The sequence below is a fragment of the Diceros bicornis genome, chromosome X (genome assembly GCF_020826845.1).
Source record: "Diceros bicornis minor isolate mBicDic1 chromosome X, mDicBic1.mat.cur, whole genome shotgun sequence".
NCBI classification, from domain to species: domain Eukaryota; kingdom Metazoa; phylum Chordata; class Mammalia; order Perissodactyla; family Rhinocerotidae; genus Diceros; species Diceros bicornis.
The window spans coordinates 10,983,332-11,007,726 of NC_080781.1; the positions used below are offsets into that span (position 1 = coordinate 10,983,332).

General features: G+C 43.2%; 1 protein-coding gene across 4 annotated transcripts in view; it reads left to right on the top strand.

Moving 5' to 3' along the window:
* Positions 1 to 1,854: 1,854 nt before the first annotated feature.
* Positions 1,855 to 24,395, top strand: part of EGFL6 (EGF like domain multiple 6) — a 63,888-nt gene continuing 41,347 nt past the window's right edge. For all 4 annotated transcript variants that reach the window (XM_058535440.1, XM_058535441.1, XM_058535442.1 and 1 more), the window contains exons 1-2: positions 1,855 to 2,087; positions 22,685 to 22,797. In XM_058535440.1, coding sequence (XP_058391423.1) covers positions 2,014 to 2,087; positions 22,685 to 22,797 — 187 coding nt within the window. In that variant the 5' untranslated portion in view covers positions 1,855 to 2,013. The remainder of the gene's footprint in view (positions 2,088 to 22,684; positions 22,798 to 24,395) is intronic.

The following is a 24,395-nucleotide window of genomic DNA, read 5'->3' on the forward strand; positions in this document are numbered from 1 at the left end:
CACTCCCCGGCCAGTGTTCTCTGCACCTCCAGAATAAACTACTTCCACTCGAATCCTTGCCTTAGGGTCTGCTTGTGGGGAAACCCACACCCAGCCAAATTTTATATTCCACTTGCTTTAAGATATTTGCAGGTATATAGTTCATACTTTATATTGTTTTCTTTCAATTTTAATATTTTTGGTAAATAAAACCAGTTACAGTATGAAGAGTTGAAAGGGTTTTGGTCATAGCCTTGAAGAGATCATCTTATTACCCTATTCATGAGACTCATTTGACACTTGAAGTCACAAAAGAGTAAGAAGATGAGAAAAGGGATTTATATCACAGCAGCAGGGCCCTGGTTTCCAATCCTGGTTCTACACTTGATAGCTGTATGACCTTGGGCAAGCTACTTAATCTCTCTCTCAGTTTCTTGTTACTTCAAACTTGGGGGAACTAATGATCCTTACTTATAGAAGTGTGGGTGTTCAGTAAAGATGATGCATGTCAAGTGTTGAGGACAATGCCTGTTACTGTCAGCTATGAACAGCTCAAGGCCTAACTGGTTACTAACCAGGGATATTGAATCCATTAGAATGCCTTCAACCATAAAACAGAAGATCCAACTCAACATGGCTTACACCAATAGGGACCTCTATGGTGTAAATCAAGAATCTGCCCCAAAAATATTCCCCACCCCCACTTCTCACATTTCATTGGCTAGAATTAAGGCATATACCCATTATATAACCATGAATCAAGCTTATAATCAAGACAAACCTCCTCTTTCTCCATATTCTTCATTTTATTTCCAACACCAGGGCACAGGTGTGTCAGAGAGCTATTGCTGTGTAACAAATTATCACCATAAGCCTTGGTAGCTTGGCTGGCCCTGCTGCCCTTGGCTGAGCTCATTCTCGTATCTGTGAGTTGGCTGATAGACACCAGGCTTGACCCAGTAGTTCTGCTTCAAGCTATAGGTCTGCAAATTGACCAGGTAGCTCTGTTCCACCTGTTCCTCAATCTCCTTAGGCCACGAGGCTAGCTTGTGGGCGTGGTCTTCTCATCTCCGTGATAGAGATCTGGTGTCTTACCGCCTAGATTTGGAACTGACCGTTATGCCATTGCTCAAAGCAAGTCACACAGCCAAGTCCAAAGCCAAAGTGTGGGGCCATAGGCTCCGCCCACCGTGAAGCCAAAGAGTGTGGATGCAGGGAGGGGTGAGGGAAGGACCAATCATTCATTCTATAACAAGTCGTCAGAGCTAAGGTAAATACTCAAGTGAATTCTCTGAAATCATATAGCATTCGTGTTTCTGCCATTAATTTCTGCACTGGTTAGTACATTACAATATCATCTAGTGGTCCCATGTAAGTCAGCTGTTGCAAATGAGCACGGGCGATCACTTGTCAAAGGAAGGGGTTGCACAGGACTTGGTGACCTTCCACCTCTAGCAGCCCATGATTTGCAGTTTGTGGAAGAAAGCCTGGCAGAGTATGAAAACCTAAACAAAAGTAAGATAGAAGTGTCATTCTGAACCAGCATCCTTGGTTCCTGCTTTGACTTAACTAAATTCTTAAACCCTCGGGCGCAGGTATCACCGAAACCTGTCCCATGTCTGAAAGAGATGGCGATACGTGGTGACTCCGACAAGAGTGAAGCGAACTGAGTCTGGGGGAAGTTGCTCGGTGAACAGAGAGCGCGGAGGATGCGCGGGTCGTGCTGTAGGCGGGTCCCAGGCAGATGTGCAGGGCCCGCTCCGCCCTCTTCGCGCACCGGGCCGCGCTTCACCCGTGGAGGACCCGCCGCGCGCCTAGCCAGGGCGCCCCCACCTCTCTCGAGGCCGCGAGCGCCCCCTCCGCAGTGCCCGGCACCCGCTCCCGCGGGGACCGCGCCTGTGAGGAGCAGGGACCCGGAGCGGCAGAGAACAGAGGCGGCGGCCCCGCTGTGCCCTGGGTCCCGCGCCCGCGCCCTCCCGAGGGGGCGCAGGAGGAGGAACGGGAGGCGTTGGCAGAGGGAGGACCCGCGCGAAGATGCCGCTGTCCTGGGCCCTTGCGCTCCCGCTGCTTCTCCCCTGGGTGGCAGGTGGATTAGGGAACGCGGCCAGGTGAGTGTCTGGCTGGCGATCGGCCCCCCGTCTGAGCTCCCCCATGAGGCCCCTTCTCTTTGTCCCCCGTCCCTCTAGGCACCCCCGCGAGTGTGTGAGCGGGTGTGTGTGCAAGTGTCTCTGTGCGCGCTGAGACGGGATTTCACAAGGACGTCAGGCCCGAGTGCCCACGGGCTTTCCTCCCCTCGCCCCTTTGGCGGGGCTTTGCACCAGTTCCCTCTGCATCAGCTGCGCCCCACCTGGCAGCGTCCTGCGGGTTCCGGGAGGAAGGAGGCTCTGCGCGCCGGCCCGTGGGTGCGCTCTGGCTTGGTGGTCTGCAGACATCTACTGTGGGGGCGCGTGTGTGAATGTCTGTATGTGTGTAGGTGGGTGGGTTCTGTGCCTGTCCAGTTTTGTGTTTTCCGCTCTATCCGGAGGGCGCCAACTGATTGTCAGCCGCTAGTTTTGCTGGGGAAGGAGGGAAAGAAACTGAGCAAGACAGAGTAAGCGTTGACTGTGCTTGGGCTGAGCCCGCCGTGAAGGGGCTTCCTCTACTCAATGCCCTTCTGATTAAGGTTGATGAACTGGAAAGAAGGGACGCGGTTGTCAGATGAAATCGACTTATTCTTCTTGCTATGGCATTTCAGAATCTGAGGCCATTTCATTACTGCCCCTAAGCTTTTCTAAGCCCTGAAACTGATTTTTCCAGAGATCAGCAAAGCCACTGAGTAAATACATACTTATGTAGTGCTTACTGTAGGCCTGGTGCTCTTCTGAACACTTGAAGACTATTCACCCATTTAAAGCCCATAACTGCTTTGTGTGGAAGGTACTATTATTATCATCACCATGTTGTAGAGGAGAAAAATGAGGCACAGAGAGGGCAACTAACTTGCCCAAGGAGGCACAGCCAGTAAGTGATGGAGCCGGCGTTCAAACCCAGGCAGTCTGGCCCAGAGTCCTTGCTCTTCACCGGTGCACCAGGGCAGCCTTTGGGGAGTTACTCACTGGAAAAGGTTTCCTGGTTCTCTGGCTGTGATGCCTTGCTTTCTGAGGTGTCCACTAGAGCAGGGTTTCTCCACTGAGGCACTATTGACCTTTGGGGCTGGGCTGGACAATTATTCGTTCCGGGGTGGAGAGAGTGGACCTGTGAATTGTAGGATTTTTAGCTGCGTCTGTGGCCTCTACCCACTAGATGCCTGTAGCAACTTCCCCAAGTTGTGACAACCAAAAAATGTCTCTGGACGTTACCCAAGGTCCCCGGGTGGGGGGGGGGGGCAGAATCACCTCCAGCTGAGTGAGACTGCACTATGGAGACTTTTTGGTCAACAATTCCTGGGGAGAGCAGGCTGAGAGCCTTGGTTTGGTACAGGCTTCTTAAAGGTGAGCCCGACTATCTTTGTCTGACTTACAGGAAAAAAATCTTTCATCAGTCAGCCACAGTATTAAGGGATTTTGAAGTTCAAACAGAACAAACCTCAAACCAGGTTCTTAGAATGTCTGATCACAAGTTTAATTTCCTTTTCATGATAAAAATGTAAGCAGATGCAATTTGCTCCTAATCACATTTTCCTTGAATGTTGGAGGTTCTCGTATTGTTAGAAAGCCTGCTGAAGAAAGACCAAGCACTATTTGGATATGAGATTAATAGCTCTTTAGCAGCCGGCAAACTGACCTCCAGGAGCTTCACTTTCAAAGTGCTACCAAATTAAATTAAAAGCCGAAAAGCCCCCAAATAAACCAAAGAATATTAAAATGGAGAATCCATGTCAAGATTCTGCAATTCTGCAGTTCTCAAATGTGAAACGTGGTTTCTTTACACGGTATCAGGTTCACGAGCTGGTATGTTTATTATCTGCTCAACATGCTTGGAAGTGGCAAGTGGTCAGCGCTTCGGGAACTGCCAGGAACCATGGTAGTCAACTCCAGCCTCCAAGTTACGGGCGACACATGTACAGAAAAGGCAAAACAGTGTGTTGCACTTTTGCACATTGCAGAAAAGTATGTCTACTGTTTATTTCCTGAGGTTTCACAACTTACAGTAAACATGGTGACTGCTATATAGAGATTCTAATACAAGCACCAGATTTTTTTTATTTGAAACACTACACCATAGTTTTAGTGACCTAGAAAATTATACGCCTCTTAAATGGTACTTAGTAGACAATTAACACTCATCAAATGAATAAATCATTAGCAGCATGTGTTTCGCTGATCGAAAGCATCAGAATTTGGCTTGAAACCTAGACGTTTTTATGCCCTTTGGGCATTGGGACTCTTTAGATACTCTCGACCTACTTTGTCCAATATAGTAAATACGGTAGTCACTAGCCCCATGTGCCTATTGAGGACCTGAAATGTGGCCAATCCAAGTTGAGATGTTGCAGTTAGTATAAAATACACATCAGCTTTTGAAGACTTTGTATGGAAAAAAAGAACGTCAAATATTGCACTAATCATTTTACATTGATTACATGTTGCAGTGATAATGCTGTTGATATTAGATAAAGTATATTACTAAAGTTAATTTCACCTGTTTCATATTTATGTAAATGTGGCTACTAGAAAATTTTAAATGCCACATGTGGCTATTATATTTCTATTGGACAGTTCTGGTCTAGAACATTTATTGATCTGAACTCCATCTCCAGTGTTCCAGGTTCTAACTCTGGCATCTTTTTGACTTGGGCACATAAGATAAATGCGTTATTAACTTTGCTATGCTTGAGATTCAAGTTTGGAGCAACTCCCTACTTAAATTTTTTAGAAATTTTTTCTCTATTGAATTCAAGTAAAAGTAATGTGAGAGGTGAAGGAATAACTGGGTTTGTGCTGGGGGTCCACACTCATGGAGAGAGGCTTGCTTTCTGCCAGCCACACCCTACTTCGAGAATTGATTCTTCTCAGAGCCCTGTTAGGGAAGTGCCATTGTAACAATTTACCACAAACTTAGTGGCTTAAAATAGCACAAATTTATTCTCTTACCGTTCTGGAGGTCAGAAGTCCAAAATGAGTCTTCTCGTGCTAAAATTAAGGTGTTGGCAGGGCTGGTTCCTTCTGGAGGCTCCAGGGGAAAATCTGTTTCTTGTCTCTTACAGCTTCTAGAGGCTTCCAACAATCCTTGGCTTGTGGCCACATCACTCCAATCTCTTCTTCCTTTGTCACCTTGACTGTTCTCTGACTCTTAGTTGTCTTCCTCCCTCTAAGAAGAACTCTTGTTATTACACCAGGCCCACCCAGATAATCAGGATGATCTCCCCATCTCAAGATCCTTAATTGGATCACATCTGCAAAGTCCCTTTTGCCATATAAGGTAACATTCACAGGTTCCAGGGATTAGGACATGACATCTTTGGGGGGCCATTTTTCAGCCTTCCATAGGAAGCCTGAGCTATGAGTCTGTTGTTCTTGGCTTTATGGGATAGATCTTATTTTTAAACATGATTTTGGTGATTTATAAATGGTTGGCATATCATCCATTTCTTTATTCTTAAAATTGGATTTTTGGAAATATACCCAAAACTAAAGAGCTGAGTGTTTCTAGGAAATAGAAACCATGAAATGTCCAATTACAACATAGAAATCATTTCTCAGCAACCTTATTTCAATAGTTTCATTGGTTTAGAAGGTATTAAAGTCCTATTTATGTGTAATTTATGTGCATAAACCAAGGTTATGTAGACATTAAAATGAGAATTAGTCTATTATCTAGTCTTCATAAATCAGATTGGCGTTCAAAAAATATTGTTGATATGCTACTAAGTGTCAACACTTTTCAATGTGATTTCAATCAATTCTCTCATGAACCATAAGAAATAGGTGTTGTGTCTATTTGACAGACAATGGGATAGAGAAACTTGAAGAAAATAGATGATTTCCCAAGAACTGCATTTGATTTGGTCTTCTGCTCTAAGAGCAATGACATTTCAATATTCCAAACCAATTTCCCCCCAAAATTGAATATATCAAAGCTGACATTTTTACAAAGTGCTTTCTCACACATTATCACCAGTGATCCTGTTTAACTTGACTCTTGCCCAGCATGATCAAGGGACATATGTAGAATAAGTGGGGAATTCCTGATGCTCCACCCTCCCAACACCACCACCTTCCTCTCTAAGTTTACATTCTCTCAGAAGCAGACTCTGAGACCAGGATTCCAGTGTGTATGGTTTATTTGAGACGTGACCCCAAGAAGTTCTAGTACAGAAGCTGGGAAGTGGGACAGAGACGGGAAAGAAGTGTTATAAAAATAAGTTACCACTGTGATTTAATCCTGCTGGGGAATTCTAGGAGACAGCAGGACACGAGCCTCAGAGTTATCCCCCCCGAAGGCAAGAGAGCTGGGGTATTTATACTCCCATCAATCATTGGTTGAGGGATTCTGGGGAGGGGGGTTCTTCACTTTCAGTTCATCATGCACCCAGGCAGAGCTGGCTCCTGCCAACAGAGAAAGCTCTCCGACATCAGGAAATGAGGCTGGCCATTCATCACAATGCACCACCACCATTTGTCACTGACCTGGTGAGATGGGGAAACACTTCTGAGGAACTTGTGCTCCTGGTGACAAGTTTAAGAACACAAACTGCTCTGAGGAAAGTAGGGGCAGGACATATAGGTGTCCTAAAGTGTTATAGGCTGAATTGTGTCCCCCTAAAATTCATATTTGAAGTCTTAATCCCCAGTGTCTCAGAATGTGACTGTATTTGGAGAATAGGGTCTCCAAGAGGTAATTAAGTTAAAATGAGTTCATTAGGGTGGCTCTAATCCAGTATGACTGGTGTCCTCATAAGAAGTGGAGATTAGGCCACACACACCCCCACAGCCACAGAGGAAAGACCAGAAAGACCATGTGAAGACACAGGGAGAAAATGGCCATTGGTAAGCCAAAGATAGAGGCCTCAGAAGAAAACAATCCTGCATTGATCTCAGACTTCTAGCCTCCAGAATTGTGAGAAAATGAATATCTGTTCTTTAAGCCACCCAGCCTGTGGTGCTTTGTTATGGCAGTCCTAGCAAACTAATACATAAGATAAGCTCAGAAAAGATAGAAACCTCGTGGAACCAAAGAACAAAAGTTCATCCAATCTTGATTTTCAGTTGAATGCAAACTGAAAACTGAAAACTCACAAGCCATTTGACTTTGGGGGTTTTAAGCAGGAAATGTCAGAATGGGGTAACTGGCTTGTAGCTAGTGAGCATAGCCACGTTGCCTTTTTGATCCTTCAATATTGGCTGCAAGTGATAGAGAACCCAAATAATCTTTGCTTAAACAAATAGTCGTGTGTTTTTCTCTCACGTTGGAGTGGGTAGTTGGACCAGTATGGGCTTTCTGGAGTCAGGGACTCAGATTCCACCATCTAACATCTCCACCAGAAGGCTCTCCCCTCATGGCCAAAGATGGCTTCTTGAGCTCCAGCAAACATGTCCAAATTCCAGCCTTAGGAGTAAATAAATGTGAAGAAGAACATCCCTTCTTTCTTTATAGCCATGTCCTAGAAGTTGTACATAGCACTTCTGCTTACATCCCATCTACCACAACTCCAATACATGGCCATGCCCTACTGAAGTGAAGGCTGGGAAATGTAATCGTTATTCTGAGTGGCTATGAAATAATGGTCTTATTTCTAAGAAAGAAGGGGAGAATAGATTTTGGGGTACCAATTGCAATATCAGCCATGCATAAATTACAGATCACATCTCCAAGTTTACAGATGAGTAAACTGAGTTTCAAAAGAATAAGTGATTTGCCCCAAATCTCACAGTGAACAAGTGGTAGATTTAAAAGCCATAGTGTCGGGGCTGGCCCCGTGGCATAGTGGTTAAAGCTTGGCGCGTTCCACTTTGGCGTGTGTGATTCAAAGGTTCAGATCCCAGGTGCGGACCTACACCACTTGTCAGCCACGCTGTGGTGGTGACCCATATATAAAGTAAAGGAAGATTGGCACAGATGTTAGCTCAGGGCTAATCTTCCTTAAGCAAAAAACGAGGAAGATTGACAACAGATGTTAGCTCATGGCTAATCTTCCTCAGCAAAAAATAAATAAGTGAATGAATGAATGAATGCATGCATGCATGCATGCATGCAAGCAAGCAAGCCGTGGTGTCTCCCAAAAATAATTAGATCACTTTCCATTGAGTATTTTGTCCAGAGGAATCAGTAGTACTTCCAGTTTCATCAGCTAACTTGCTGAGTCCCAGTGTGTTGGTTTCAATAACTAAACTGTATTAAATCTAAAGGTCTTGTTTATGAAAAAAAACAAACAAAACCCAGTATTCTGAAAGTAGTTAAAATTAATTCAGTCCAATTTAACAACATTAGTTGAACAATTGACATGCCCCAAACATTCTTCTGAATGCCAAGATACATATCTATCTGCCACCCCCACTAGACAACTTTATAGGGCAAGCAAAATGTATTTTTGGGCAAAGGGGAGGCAAGGGGAGAGTTATAACTCTAGCCCCTAGCCCAGTGCTTGGTACAGTGCAGGTGTTAAAGAAAAAATTTGGTGAATAAATGAATGACCAAAGGAGGGGGATGGAAAGGCAAATAATGTTATTTACATCTAACTAATAGATATGTATTTGTATATTATATATATAAGACATTCAGAATGAATATTTATATATTATATATTTATATGTTACAGTCATACATCGCATAACGCTGGGGATATGTTCTGAGAACTGCATTGTTAGGCAATTTCGTCGTCGTGTGAACATCGTAGAGTGGATTTACACAAACCTAGATGGTATAGCCTACTACACACCTAGGCTATATGGTACTAATCTCATGGGACCACCGTCATACATGCGGTCCGTCACTGACTGAAACGTCATTATGTGGCACATAACTGTATATATGTTTATGTGTGTATATGTAAACATGTAAAACTAAGCTATATGTTTACATATGTATATATACATATAAAACATTCCATAAAATACAGATAAGAGAAATTTAGTCTGCATGAGAGAGTCAGGGAAAGCAGAGGACAGGGGATGACACTTAAACTGTCCTTAAGGAATGAATGTGAGTCCACCTGATATAAAACAGGGGAGAAGAGGCAAGTATTCCAGTGCTTAATTCGTAGTAGGTATTGCATAGGAATAAATGAATGGCTGGCTGCATAGATAAATACCAGCAAAAGGACTGCAAAAGGAAAGCATTGACCCAAGATATGGAGTGGATTGGCCAGCATCTGGGGTCATGAGCCCAGTGGCTGCCAAGGGGCAAAGAAGGCAGGCTGGAACCAGGCTGCAAGGAGCCCCGTATGTCAAGCCGAGGAGTTTGGACTTTGTTCTGAGAGCAATAGAGAGCAAAGCCGGATACTCTGTGTTCTTTAAAGATAACCCAGTCATGACCAGTTCACGCTCAGAATTATCACACGATTGCACAGAATCATCATTAAGATAATGAGCCATAGTTTGGTTTAATTGGTAGCATTCTTTTCTTTCCTATTGTGCATAATAATAGTGTGCTAATAATCTGTGGCATCTCAGATTTGATGAGGACAAATGCAAAATTAGGGCCGGCCCCGTGGCTTGGTGGTTAAGTGCACACGCTCCGATGCTGATGGCCCGGGTTCAGATCCCGGGCGCGCACCGAGGCACCACTTCTCTGTCCATCCTGAGACCGAGTCCCACATACAGCAACTAGAAGGATGTGCAGTTATGACATACAACTATCTACTGGGGCTTTGGGGGGAAAAAATAAATAAATAAAATCTTTAGAAAAAAAGCAAATGCAAAATTAAAAATCAAAATACCAAAGCAGCAAATACCTTTACAAAGATCATCACCTTGCACTTCAAGTATTCCCTTGGCTTGATTTCTGGGCACCACATGTGTTGGTTATCTATGGCTGTACAACAAAATACTCCAAAATTTAGTGGCTTAAAACGGCATTTATTATCTCACATAGTTTCTTTGAGCTGGGAATTCAGGAGAAGCTTAGCTGGGTGGGACTTGGGGTTTTTCACAAGGTTGTGGTCAAGTTGTTGGCCAAGGCTGCAGTCATCTGAAGTCTTGACTTCAGCTAGAGGATCTGCTTCCAAGATGGCGCACTCACATGGCTGTGGGCAGGAGACCTCAGCTACTCACTGGCTGTTAACAAGAGGCCTCAGCTCCTCGCCTTGTGGACCTCTCCATAGGGCTGCTTGAGTGTCCTCACTGCATGTCAGCCGACTTCCCACATAGCAAGAAATCCAAGAGAGAGAGAACAAAGATGAAGTTGCAATGCCTTCTGTGTCCTAATCTCAGAAGTTACCCTCCATTACTCCCACTGTATTCTCTTCATCAGAAACCGGTCATTAGGGCCGGCCCCATGGCTTAGCGGTTGGGTGCACGCGCTCCGCTGCTGGCGGCCCGGGTTCGGATCCCGTGCGCACGCCGACACACCGCTTCTCCGGCCATACTGAGGCCGCGTCCCACATACAGCAACTAGAAGGATGTGCAGCTATGACATACAACTATCTACTGGGGCTTTGGGGGGAAAAAATAAATAAATAAATAAAATTATTAAAAAAAAAAAAAAGAAACCGGTCACTAAGTACAGCCCTACATAAGGGGAGGGAAACTAAGCTTCACCTTTTGGAAGTACGAATATCAAAGAATTTGTGGACATATTTTAAAACCAACACTCCACGCATTCTGATTTTCCTTCTCCCACACTGTTACTGCTTTTCAGCCTTTTTTACCAGCATCCGTTTCCACCGAGATCAGTCTCTGACCCTATTTTCTTGCTTATCTATCCTCTCTCCAGGTGATCTTTCCAGTCCTAGCGCTTTCAATGCCATCTATATGCAGATGACTTCAAAATGTGAATCTCAAGCCACAGGCTGTCTGCTGCATTCTTGACCTATCCATTGGGATGTCTCACTGAGCTTAGGACATCCAAAACTGAACTCTTGATCAGCTCTCCAGAGCTCACTTCCCCCTGCCTCACCCATTCTCCCTGTTCCAGAACAAACAGTATCCACCAAACTGGTTCAAGCCAAAAACCTGGGCATCATTCCTGACAACTCGCTCTTCCTCCCCATCTTGTATTCAGTCTGGCACTAAATACTATTACAGACCCTGTCTCAAGCCCATCTCCTTCTCTGCTTCCTGCCTGCCACCACCCAGCCACATCAGCATCATCTCTCACCTGAACCCCCATGATAGCTTCCCTTTGCTTCTTCTTTTGCCCCCTCCAGTCCACATCCCAAAGTGCTCCTCTTTTTTTTTTTTTTATAATTTCATTTATTTATTTATTTTTTCCCCCCAAGCCCCAGTAGATAGTTGTATGTCATAGCTGCACATCCTTCTAGTTGCTGTATGTGGGACGCAGCCTCAGCATGGCCGGAGAAGCAGTGCGTCGGTGCACGCCCGGGACCCGAACCTGGGCTGCCAGCAGCGGAGCGCGTGCACTTAACCGCTAAGCCACAGGGCCGGCCCCCCAAAGTGCTCCTCTTAAAATTTAAATCAGATCATGTCAGCCCTCTCCTTAGAACCTTTCAGTGACTTTCCATTGGATTAAGAATAAAATCCATTTTATTTAAAATGGCGTAAAAGGCCCTGCTTGATCTAGCCTGTTTCTCTAGCCAATTTACGTCATTCTCCCTCATGCTCACTATGAATGAATGAAGCTGTCTTGATAACACTTGCTTTCCTGACTGCCTACCCTTCCTCGTCTCACTTCCCCACTCCTCTATCGATGTTCCCTTAACCTCATAAATAAACCACTTGCACTCAGATCCTTGTCTCATGGTCAGCTTCTGGGTGAGCCCAAACTAAGACACTCCCCATCCCCAATTTCCACCTTACTCCTGAGCTTAGAAGATAACTGAGAGAAACAGAGGAAGCAGTGGAAAGTTCCAAGTTTTTCCTAACCAATGGGAAGTTCCAAGTTTTGCCCTATCACTCATGGCATGGGAAATTTGAAGATGCATCAACACACACTGGTGCTGGAGAGCTTGATAGCCTGGGCATTTTTGATTGGGCTCTTAAAGACCTACACTTCCAGGAAGGTGAGATGCTTTAGAGTATCTCTGGGCCTGTTGGACTTGGACTCTGTATCTTGAAGATGGATGGGAACCCAGAATTAATCTTAACTGGTTAGGTACAATGGACTTTCCATACTGGGTGCTATGATGAAAACAAAACAAAAATCAAAAACAAAAAGCCCTTATGGCTGGACCTTGTTATCCCTATTTAGAAAAAATTTTATTTAATTTGTTTGGCAATATTTAAATGTATTTAAACATCAGCAAAAGAACTTTTAACTTCTCACTTTGTCTTGGAGACTATCATGAAGTTTCCTGGAACCTGACCGTAAACAAGCATACTAAGAATTCTGGCATAGTATATTTTTGCAGAAAATAAGGAATCCCATGAAGAAATACTACACTACTTACACAATCCCTGGAATGTTTTTAAATTAACTTCAGCTGTGGAGACGGCCATTTTCTGATTAATTTGATCAATGTAGACAGCAAGCTGTATAATGCATTAAAGGCGCTCCAGGCAATTCAGCATTTTACTCAGACTCCCATAGCTCAGGGCCTCTTCTCCACAAAGACTTGCTCACCTACATTGACACTTCCCTGCCTCAGGACCAGGTTCCCTCAGCCTTCTATATGCCAAATATTATTTAGGAAGAGAGATCTGAGAGAGAATGTGTGCACGCGCGCGTGCAAGTGAACAGCTGGCCAGCCCCGCCAGACGTCCCAAAGTGGCAGAGGATGTTGGTGGGATCATTTCAGTCCAAGATTGGGAAATCTCTTTCTAGGTTCATAAATTTCTTGTTATCAAATACCCCAGGTTTATCAGGTTCCCTGGGGCTGGGTCAATCCAGCCAAATATATAAAAGCTCATTATATTCAGACATCTATTAAATTCCAATGGTTTGATACTATGCCTTAACCGTGCATCCTTGATATCCTAGAATGCACTGGTCCAATTTTATACATTTAAAAACATGCTTCACTAAATATGGAACTAAATACAATTCATATTGATGGCTTTGTAAGGTTTTTTTTTAATGAATGGATTCACATGTAAGGAAAAATCATGTGTATTAGACTTTAGGAAAAGAAATAGTTCTTGAAATACTACTGTGTTGACCAAGATAGGCTAACTTTGCATCAAACTATCTCAAAATCTCAGTGGCTGAACAGAGTAAAGTTTTTTCTTTGCCTGCTTCGAAGTCCAAGGCATGTTTGAGAGACTCTGCTGCATACTTTCACATGGGGCCAGGCTCCATCCATCTGGGGGAGCCATGTTGGGGAGCCTTCCTTCCTCAGACTCCTTTTTATTCAATGGACTGATGGAAAAGGAGTGCATCAAGGATCCCGTAGGAGGCTTTTGAGCCAGGCCTGGAGGTGATCTACCCACATTCCATTAGCCAAAACCAGTCATATGGCCCCACCTAACTGGCAGGCTGACTGGGAAGTGTAGTGTAGCTTTGCGCCCAGGAGACAGAAAGGGATTTGATGAGCACTTAACCTTCTCTGCCACGATCATGAAATTGCAACATATGAAATTACAGATATTTGGCCATTTTAACTTATAAAAATGACAGTTTCATAGTTTAACCTAATAGTTTTTATGTTCCTTATCCCAAATATTCACAATCAGATATTAAAGTAAAAGAATAATTGAATTAGTGATGGGAAAGCTAGTGAGTGGGTATGAAATTAGAGCAAAGGGCAGGTGGAAGGAGAGGATGCTGGGAAAGTAATCGGAATCATTTGCTAACATTAACTTGCAATGTCATGTGAGAACTATGTAGAAACTAAAAGTTACGGCTTTTTTAGCAGTTTTTTAAAGACTTTATAAGATAGTGTACCCTGCTATTATTGTCAATATCATGCTTGCCTGTGCTGGATTCCTTTCTTCCCCTTAGTGATATTGTTTCAACTTAAACAGAAATATTTTAATAATTAATTTTTTTATCCATAATTTTAAATAGCTGCACATGTGCATTAAAAAAAACTGGCAAGCATAGAATGCAGAGATGGATTCTTAGTGTAAGAAATCAATTTCCTCCGGCATCTACAAATCAGCAAGTAATTATTAGCAATTCTATCCACTAGTGATTTCCCCCTTTAAACCTGTTTTTCCATTTTCATGACCAGATGTAGAATTTGATGATTAAACCAGTAAAATCCCATTTGCGGCTGTCCCTTTGAAGCTCTCTCTCAAAATTGGGTGATTACACAGATGACACACCCATTTATTAAACGGCATGTTGCTCATTTATGGACTCGCATGGTTCGCTGATGGTTTTTCCTACAATGTTGTTTCAAGCTGCTTGGTTTCCTTTAGGAAATATGCACAGAACATGTCACTGCATCCACGGAGCAGCTGGAGGCTGAACTGGTGTTTTCTGATTTGTGGAGTTGCCTGAGCATCAGAATCCATTTTATAGTTCTCAATCATGAGTTGATTCTTAACTATTGTTTCCATTTTTAAACAAATGAGAGTAAAGCTAGATTTAATGACAAATGTCTGATATCTTCCAACGGAGCTACAATTCTAAGATGCGTTCGTGACTGGGGAAGGATTTCTTTATAGTGGATAAGAAATCTTACTTTATTAACAAGTTTTTGATGGCCCATGTGTTAGTCATTAACATTTTGGAGAGTTTTACAAGTGATACTTTGTACAACATCAAAAATGATGACTTGGGAGAAATTAATACACCTCAGATTTCTCAGGTTCACCTCTTCACCTAAAGGCAAGCATGTGAAAGCAATAAAGCTCGAGAAAGAGGATTTCTCTGGAGAGTTGTGGTACTGTGCAAGCAGTATATGAATTTCATCTTCTGGTAACTTTCTCCTGTTAGCTAACCCCAGGCAGTATTCTTCACAATCAAAAGTAATTGACTTTGACCAATACATATGAAATGGGTTTGGCCACCTGTACAAGGGACTCTGGGCTCTTTCACCAAAGTTTCTAAATAGGCTTTTTAAAAAATATCATATTTCAACAAATTTCAATTTGTTTTTGTGCGATTTCACATCTAACAGTTTCAGTGATCTTGTTGGAGCTTATTAAGTTCACTCTACTTCCATGGGGGCTGTTTTGTGTTTTGCAAAATCCTTGATATTTCCAACTGCTTGAAATCCTTCTGTAACTCTCCAGAGCTTTTAGGATGGACAAAATGTTTCACATGGACACAGGCCTTTTCTTTCCGGCCCCTGCTTATCTCCCTGCTCCTTCTCCATCCCACTGTTCTCTCTGCTTCCCTTCCCGCTTCCCTGCTCCAAACATGCACCATTTTCTTTGTTGTTGTTAGTGCTGTCAAGTCGATTCTGGGTCCTAGCAACCCTGCCCCATCTTGCTGCGCCATCCTCTCACCTTCCGGCGCTCTATCAGACACTCCGCTGTTATTCATAAAGTTTTCATGGCCAATTTTTTCAGAAGTGGGTGGCCAGGTCCTCCTTCCTAGTCTGTCTAGTCTGAAAGCTCCACTGAAACCTGTCCACCTAGGCCACAGTGGTGAGAGCGCCGAATCTTAACTGCTAGACCACCAGGGCTGGCTATACCACTTTCTATGCTTCAGTTTATAGGTCACCAACTCCACATGTTCTTAGTAGTTCCATCCTTGAAACAGGCTATTTTCTCTGCCTGTAACACCTTTCCCACCAAACAGATTCCTCCCATTTCACCCAGGAAAGTTCCACCAGTCACTAGAATTTATATCAAGCCCCACTTCCCCAGAAAACCCCTCACCTACCCACCTTAACCTAATGACTCTTATATCTTCCCTAGCTCCTGAGAACTTACTCTTTTGGTAGGTTTCATCATGTTGAAGTATAATTATCTGTTTACTTGCCCATCTTCATCCCTAGATTATAAGTTCTTTGTGGGCAGGCGCTATCCTCATACACCTCTAGAGTCTCAATGCCTAGTACGGTGCCTGACATGTGTAGTTACCTAATAAATTTTGGGTGAACAAATGGATAGGTGAATGCATGAATAACGTAGAGGAGGAAAAATCGTTTTCCCTCTGCCCCTCTAGATTTTTGGCTGAGACCCCCCCGTAATAAAAGACAGATTAACAGGAGAAAAACAAACAGAAGTTTAATAATATGTATACCTTCTTTATATATGGGAGATACCGAGGAAAATTGAGTAACTCCCTGAAATGGCCCAAGCCACCACCTTAAATACCATCTTCAGCTGAAGATAAAAGAAAGATGTTGGTTCGGGGGGCATTATGGGAGGTGACCAGACAAAGCACAGTAAACAAGGGTAAGGTTGTTATGCAGATTTAAGTCCTGCCTTCTCCATTGAAAAGAGTTTCTAGACATTTGTTCATCCTCCTGTTCCTGGTACAGAGAGACACTCTTACAAATGGAGATTCCACTTATACATGTAAATGTCTCTTACAAAAGGATAACTTCTACTCAGTTTTCAGAGCTTCCCCTGTGTCTGCTGTTTCTCAAAAATAATCAGCCCAAAATAATCCTTATGCCAAAGTGGCACATTTCGGGGTGGCAAATTCTGCTTCCCTTCAATAGTTTGGTGAAGTGTGCTCCCCTCTGACTTCTAATAGCAATGAGAAGTCACCCAGTCTTTCTTGGTCCTAGTTTCTTCATGTGTAAGATGATAGGTTAGAACTGGTTGATATCTAAGATCACTTTCCTTAAGGTAAAATTTTACAATAGTCTCCCCTTACAGTGAAAATTGATTCCTACATACATTAAAAAGTAAAGTCCCGTGAAAACTGTGGCAGCTTTGAGAATGTGCCTTGCAGATCTCCAGCTGCTGGGAGTGTAATTGACGGAGGACCCCAATTACTCTACTCTTAGAAATCCATCACAACATTTGAGCAAGGCCATGCCTCCCACAGGCTGCTCCTGCCACGCCACCTTAGTGGCACCTGAGGGATACTAAGGCAGGACCTTTTATGGGAAACAGAACTCTCCTCTGAAGGTCAACTTTGGCTCCCGGACTCCTCCTCAGCTTTGCCAAACCTTCCTTAGACTGCACAGCAGCTTAGGGTGCTTCCACCCAACCTTCTTTCCCTCTCTCCTTCACCCAGGGGCAGGCTTTCATATGGTCCAATGGGTCTACCAGCCTTCCCCAGCTCCCTTACCATTTTCTCTCACAGATGTTTCCCCTTATAAAATCCTTGCACATTTAATCCCATCCTGGCTTCTGCTTCTTAGAGGACTCAGACTAAAGCAGAAACCTAGTTCAAACTGAGATGTATTTAACTGATTATGAGTTAATGGCAATTTTAAACTTTATATCTTATTCAACATATCTAATAATATTAATCCTACTACTAGTACTAATAAGACAAATCAATCAGGGAACATTTACTGTGTTAGTCACTGTTTCAAGCCCTTTACATATATTAAATCATGTCATTATCACAGAAACCTTTAAGGTAAATACTTTGTTATCCCCATTTTAGAAATGAGATAGCTGAGGCATAGGAAGGTGAAGTAACTTGCTGAAAGTCGCAGGTTAATATATAGTAGAGCCAGGATTCAAACTCAGGAAGGAGACTATACTCCTAACCACCATATTATACACCCTCTCAACATCCGAGCTGACCCTGCTCTCTTTCTAGAAACACTCTCCTCACTTGCCTTTCTTGACACCATACTAAGCTGATGTTCCTTTTACCTTTCTGAGCATTGTCTGGGTCTCTTTCTGGATCTTCCTTCTCCTTGGCCCACCTCTCACATGCTGATTTCCTTGGGGCTATACCCTAAGCCTACTTGTCTTCTGACACTACATCCATTCCCATAGATTCAGTAACCAACTACCTGCAGATGACTCCCAAATCCAGTCCTGCTTCCTGGACTCATGGCCCAAATATCCAACTTCCTACTCAACCTCTCCCCTTGGTTGTGCATCTAATGAGCCCTGAAAATCAGCATGTCCCAAAAAGAACTCATCATTTACCCTATTCCCTAACATGTTCCTCCATCCATACACCTCATTCCAGAAATGCAACACTGCCATCTACCCGATAATGCATCCCTCTCACACTCCACATCCAATTGACCAGAATATGATCTCCATGAGGGCAGAGATCTTATGTCCCTCTTGGTTGCTGCTGAACCTCTGGAGACTAACCCGGTGCCTGATACATTGTAGGTGCCCAATAAATACTTGCTGAATGAATGAATGAATGAATGATTCTAATCCATTACCAAGTCTTTTGATTCCACCTTGATTCCATTTCTCCCCACCTCCACTGCTACTGTACCAGTCCAAGTAACCAGACTCTTTCTTCTAAGCCAACTGGTATCCCTGCTTCTATTCTGTCCATTTTCCAGACTGCTGCCATGATAATATTTTTCTAAAAGAAAATCTTATCAAATAACCTCCCTATTTAAAATACTTCAGTGTTGTCCCACTGCCATTAGACTGTAAGGCCCCATAGCCCTAACTTGACTCACAAGATGCTGCATGTTGTAGCCCCTGCCCAGCTCTTAAGGCTCATCTCCCACCAGCCGACTCTTTCCTCCCTCTGCTCCAATCCTCTGGTCTTCTATCCGTTCCTCAAGCACAAGCATGGTGTTTCTTACCTCTGAGCCTGCACTCATTCTGTTACCTCTGCCTGTAATATTCTTTCCCTCACTCCATGTGGTTGACCCCTGTTCATCTTCAGTCTCACTTAAAGGTTGTACCCTTAGAGAGAACATCTTGGATCCCTTTGACCAGATTATGTTTCTTTGCTTTAAGCTGCTATGGCTGGCTGAATACGTTTAGTGCCTCTATTACCCTCACCCTCTTGTCTAAAAGCTCATTATCAGGGACCCTGTCTGCCATGTTCATTTCTTTATCCCTAGCACCTAGCACGGTGCTCAATAGATACTGCTGCCCTATTGAGAATTAAGCTGGGTTTTTGGCAACAGGAAATAGGTAAAGCCCTTCCTATTGGAGCTGGGGAGTGTATTGCTTGAAAACTTGCAGTCAAGAAGTTAGCAGGTCATCTCTATGGTTTTGTTGATAGACTGGAATCTGATTAAATGAATTCCACATTCCTTATAAAAATATAGAATTAAAATCCCATAGGAAGAATTTTCCCCCATATAGCTTTCCTGTTCACCATGTTTTCTTTTTAAATCCAACTCAAATGTTACCTCTCCTGTGACACCTTTCTGCTCTTTCCCAGGCAAAGTTAGTTCCTACCTCCACTCTGCTCCCCAAACATCAGCTCCATGTTGTTAAAGGAAGAGAAAACAGATGTGGGCACTCAAGGTTTATTATAGGCGTGTATGGTCAAGAAACTGCCTCTCTGAGGATCTAGGTGGAAGAGATTTTTGCAGGGTGAGACAACGTTACATTGCCTTATTCACTGAGGTATGGATATAGCTGTTTTTACCAACTAGTTTCAATCTTTGTGTTCAAATCTTAAGGACAACAAGACAACTAACCCAATTAAAAAATGGGCAAAGGACCTGAATAGACCTTTCCCCAAAGAAGATACACAAATGGCCAATAACACATGAAAGATGCTCAGCATCATTAGCTAGCAAGAAAATGCAAATCAAAACCACAATGAGATACCACTTCTCACCCACTAGAATGGCTGTAATTAAAAAGTGAACAATAACAAGTGTTGGTGAGAATATGGAGAAATTGGAACCCTCATACATTGCTGGTGGGAATGTACAATGATGCAGCCATCTTGGAAAACAGTCTGGCATTTCCTCAAAAAGTTAAACATAGAGTTACCATATGACTCAGCAATTCCACTCCTAGGTATATACCCAAGAGAAATTAAAACATGTGTCCATACAAAAACTTGTACACAATTATTCATAGCAGCATTATTCATAATAGCCAAAAAGTGGAAACAACCCAAAGGTCCATCAACTGATGAATGGATAAACAAAATGTGGTCTGTCCATACAATGGATATATTATTCAGCAATAGAAAGGAAGGAAGTACTGTTACATGCCACAGCGTGGGTGAACCTTAAAAACATGCTAAGTGAAAGAGGCCAAATACAAAAGGATCACATAGCATATGATTACATTTATGTGAAATGTTCAGAATAGGCAAATCCAGAGACAAAAAGTAGATTTGTTATTGCCAGGGGATGGAGGGAGAAGAGAATTGGGAGTAACTGCTATTAGATATGCGGGTTCTTTTTGGAGTGATGGAAATGTTCTGGAATTAGATAGCGGTGATGGTTGCATAACACAGTGAATATACTAAAAACCACTGAAGTGTATACTTTAAAATAATGTTATGTGAATTATATCTCAATTTTTAAAATGCTAAAAAAATATTCTTAAGTACATCACTGTGTTTGGACCTGCACTTATTTACTCAAGACACTTTATGTTCGGTAGGCCATGGTTTCTTGTTTGGGAATTGTTAGTTACATGCAGACTGGGTCAAGATTATGGTATCCATTGCAGAATTGTTAGTAATATCCAGATTAGATTATGACACATGGCTATATTATTTCTCAGTCAAAACCCTTCCTGAGAGCATTGTAATGACACTTACCATGCTGTCCTATACTGTAGTGTATCTGTTTACAACAGACTGTGAACTTAAGAGAGCAAAGATCGGGTCTTTTTCATCACTCTTTGTGCCTCAGACAGTGCTTGGAATACCGCAAGTGCTCAATAAATGTTTCACTTTAATGCAGTGGTACTTAACAGGGGACAATTTTGCCCTCCAGGGGACATTCGGCAATGTCTAGAGACATTTTTGGCTGACACAGTTGGAGCGGTGAGTTCTACTGACATCTATAGGCAGAGACCAGGGATGCTGCTCAACTTCCTGCAATGCTCAGGACAGCCCCTAACAACCAAGATTTATCTGACCCAAAGTATCAGTCAAGTCAAGGTTGAAAAACCCCGTTCTACATGATTGAGTGAATGACTTAATAAATCCCCAAAATGAATTTCATTAGAGGATGAAAAAGAGTTCCCCTCAAGAGAAAGTAAATAATAAAATCATCCTTGCACTTGGTGTTCTCAGTTAATGAAATGCCCCAGACCGTCTCTTTGTAGCTCTTACCCAAGTTGGTGGGAGAGGCAGACCACGAGGGAAAACTACAAGGTTGTTAACTTCCTGACCTTGACTAAGATATTATTAACTTGCATAAAAGTCAGTCCTGCAGCAGAAAGCACATGGTAAAATGTGCATTCCTTGTCTGTGAAAGAGCCGGGGAAACTTTACAGTGTACTTAATATGCACGAGGAAACAACCCCAACCCTCCACAAAATATACAACTCAGGTGTTTTCTTCAGAATCAGGTGGCAACCCTGTGCAGTACTAGGCCAGGAAGTAGGTAAATATGCAGTGAGCTTCATCCGTAGCTCGGCATACTTAAGGGCACTTTGTGGCAGGGCTCACTCTTTCAGGCCTCCAGATCAAGGATCAGCAGGTTACACCTACAAGCCAAGGCTGGGTGGTCCTCTGTTTTTATGTGGCCCGTGAGCTAAGAATGGTTTTTACCTTTTTAAATGGTTAAAGCTAAATCAAAAGAATACTATTACGTGACAGGTGAAAAGTACATTAAGTTCAAATTTCAGTGTCCATAAATAAAGTTTTATTGAACCCAGCCACACCCATCTGTTTACTATTGCCTATGGCTGCTTTTGCCCTTGAACAGAGAGTATGGCCCACAAAGCCTAAAATATTTACCATCTGACCCTTTATGGAAAACATTGGCTGATCCCTGCTCTGTGGTTAAAGAGTTTAGCAAATTGTGTTTCCAGGAGGCCGTGAGGAATAAGAATGCACCCTGGGCTGGAATCCCTGACACGTGGTTCTGCTGGAGATATGACACCACTCCATTGGGCTGGAGTTTCCTCAACTGTAACATGAGAGGGCTTCGCTGAAGAATCTCTAGAGCCCTTCCAGCTCTTAACTGTCTATAGTGTGTGGAGATTCCAGTCTGTTCAGTGGTTCCCAGGTGGCCAATGTGGTAAAAGTGCAGCGCTGTTGTCTGGGACAAAGCCACAGGGCCAGGGAGTCACATTGCCTGCCACACTCAGCACTGAAACAGACACAAACTCGGATAGCCACTGTGTCTATACAGAGCAGATTTGAAAACTGACATTCTTTGAGGTTTGGAAACATAAACTTTTGGCCACTTTCATGTGCCCTAGGTTTTTTTTTTTTTTTTTTTTGTGAGGAGATCGGCCCTGAGCTAACATCCACCAATCCTCCTCCTTTTTTGCTGAGGAAGATGGCCCTGGGCTAACATCGGTGCCTATCTTCCTCCACTTTATATGGGACGCCGCCACAGCATGGCTTACCAAGCAGTGCGTCGGTGCACGCCCGGGATCCGAACCAGCGAACCCCAGGCCGCCGCAGCGGAGCGCGCGCACTTAACCGCTTGCGCCACCGGGCCGGCCCCTCATGTGCCCTAGTTTTATAGATTATGTAACCCAATTCTTTTAACCCTGAGGAAGAAGGAAATGGATGACGCTAATTATTGGGAAGGGCTGGCATGGGATGGTAGCAAAGGCTGGCCACCCAAAATTCAGGTTTTCAAAATCTAATTTAGCATTTACGGCAAGTTTATTGAAATTAACCAGGTAAGTGTCATTTCTCCTGTTCATTTACTAGCAGCCAAGAGTCTCTGTTGCTCTTTCTGTTTTCTCAATACTAACATGTGGCTCTTTATCTGCAGTCCGCGGGACCATGGGTTGTCGGCATCCGCGCTCCAGCCTGGGCTCTGTCGCTATGGAACTAAACTGGCCTGCTGCTATGGCTGGAGAAGGAGCAGCAAGGGAGTCTGTGAAGGTAATTTTGTAAACGCTCAGACCACCCTGTGCTCGAGTAGTAGGCCAGAGTCTTTGTGTTTTTGTCTGTAATACCATAAGCTGTCAGCAAATTGCCAGTGGGTTCCCAAGAGGAGTGACATGGATAACTACCCACACCCAAGCTCCGGGTTCCTGTGAGATCTCTTCCCATCCAAAATGTGGCTGACACCATCACCCTCGACGTGATTTGTTTTAGGAGACCTCCCTTGTCAATTATTTCTGTTGCTATCTTAGTGACTGTGACTGGGTTGTTTGTTATCGTTTTTGTTTTAATCTGGAGACACTGAGTTGGGCAAAAATAGGCCAATAAATACTTCTTTCTAATTATAATTTTTCCAACTGATTTCTAATGAAATATACTTTTTAATTATGAATCACCCAACCAGTAGGCTTTAGTCACAAACAAGAAAGTAAGCCATTTACTTTATAGTTTTGTTACTCAGATTTTGAAAGTCCCTTGTGCCAGTTTTCAGGTGGTTTCAAGGGATACATGCATATATGCAAAGATTTTAAGTATTTTTCTGATTCTTTTGTACAAATTTCAAACTAAAGAACCATAATTTGCCTTAGACATTATTTCTCAGACCATGTGTTGGGAACTCCGAGAGAGGCCTCTGATAGTTTCAAGAGGGTTGGGGAGGACAGGGATTTGCATAAAGTTTTGTGGTGTTTTGTTTTTTATATGACTTTCTGTGATAACCGACACTTAGTGTAGAGGAGTCAAATCTGCATTCCTCCTAGCTGACTATCTGACCTGGGGTGCATTCCTTCAGGGCAGGAATCTGGTCTCACTGTCCCTGTGTCCCTAGTAGGTGGCATATGCCTGAACCGGAATCCCTCATCTGTTAAATGGGATAAACACACAACTGCGTGTCCCATACACTTTAGGCGTTGGTGTGGAGCATGTTGCATTATAAACTGTAAAGCACAAAATGTTAGCTACTTTTAAGAATAACAATGTTACCTTCTTTTTGCTGGTCTGTCCCTGCCCCAACCTCCTCCTCTCTAGCTGGTTCAAAAATATCTGGGTAGACCATAGGTGAGGGCCAAACTTGATAATATCCAAACTTCATGAAACGTTGGAAGACATTGATATTGCTCCTACATGCTCCATATTATGCAAAACCTTCCACCATCACAGTTTCCTTGTGATGAGATGATAAGAGTATGAAGATACTAGAAAAAAATATTTGAAGATCATAATTGCCCACTTAGATAAAGAAAGTTAGAATGTCCACTGGGATTTTGTCAATTAGAATGGTGGGTCCTCACACTGATTGGATTTATAGTGTCATGATCAAGGGCATTGTCTTGAGAACTAGAATGATGTGGGTGACCTTGGGCAAGGTAGGTAAGCTCATTGAGGCTGTTTCCTCCTCTGCAACGTGAAGAGAGTAATACCTACTGCAGAGGGTAAAGAGTGTGTAGGGGAAGAGAGAGAATCCCCCTTTGCCCTTTCCCTTAAGGTTCTTATGGCTGGCCAAATAATTAACAAGACAGGTTAGCAGGAGAAAATAATACCAAGTTTAATAACATGTATACATGGGAGAAACCAGGGACACTGTGTTTCTCAACACA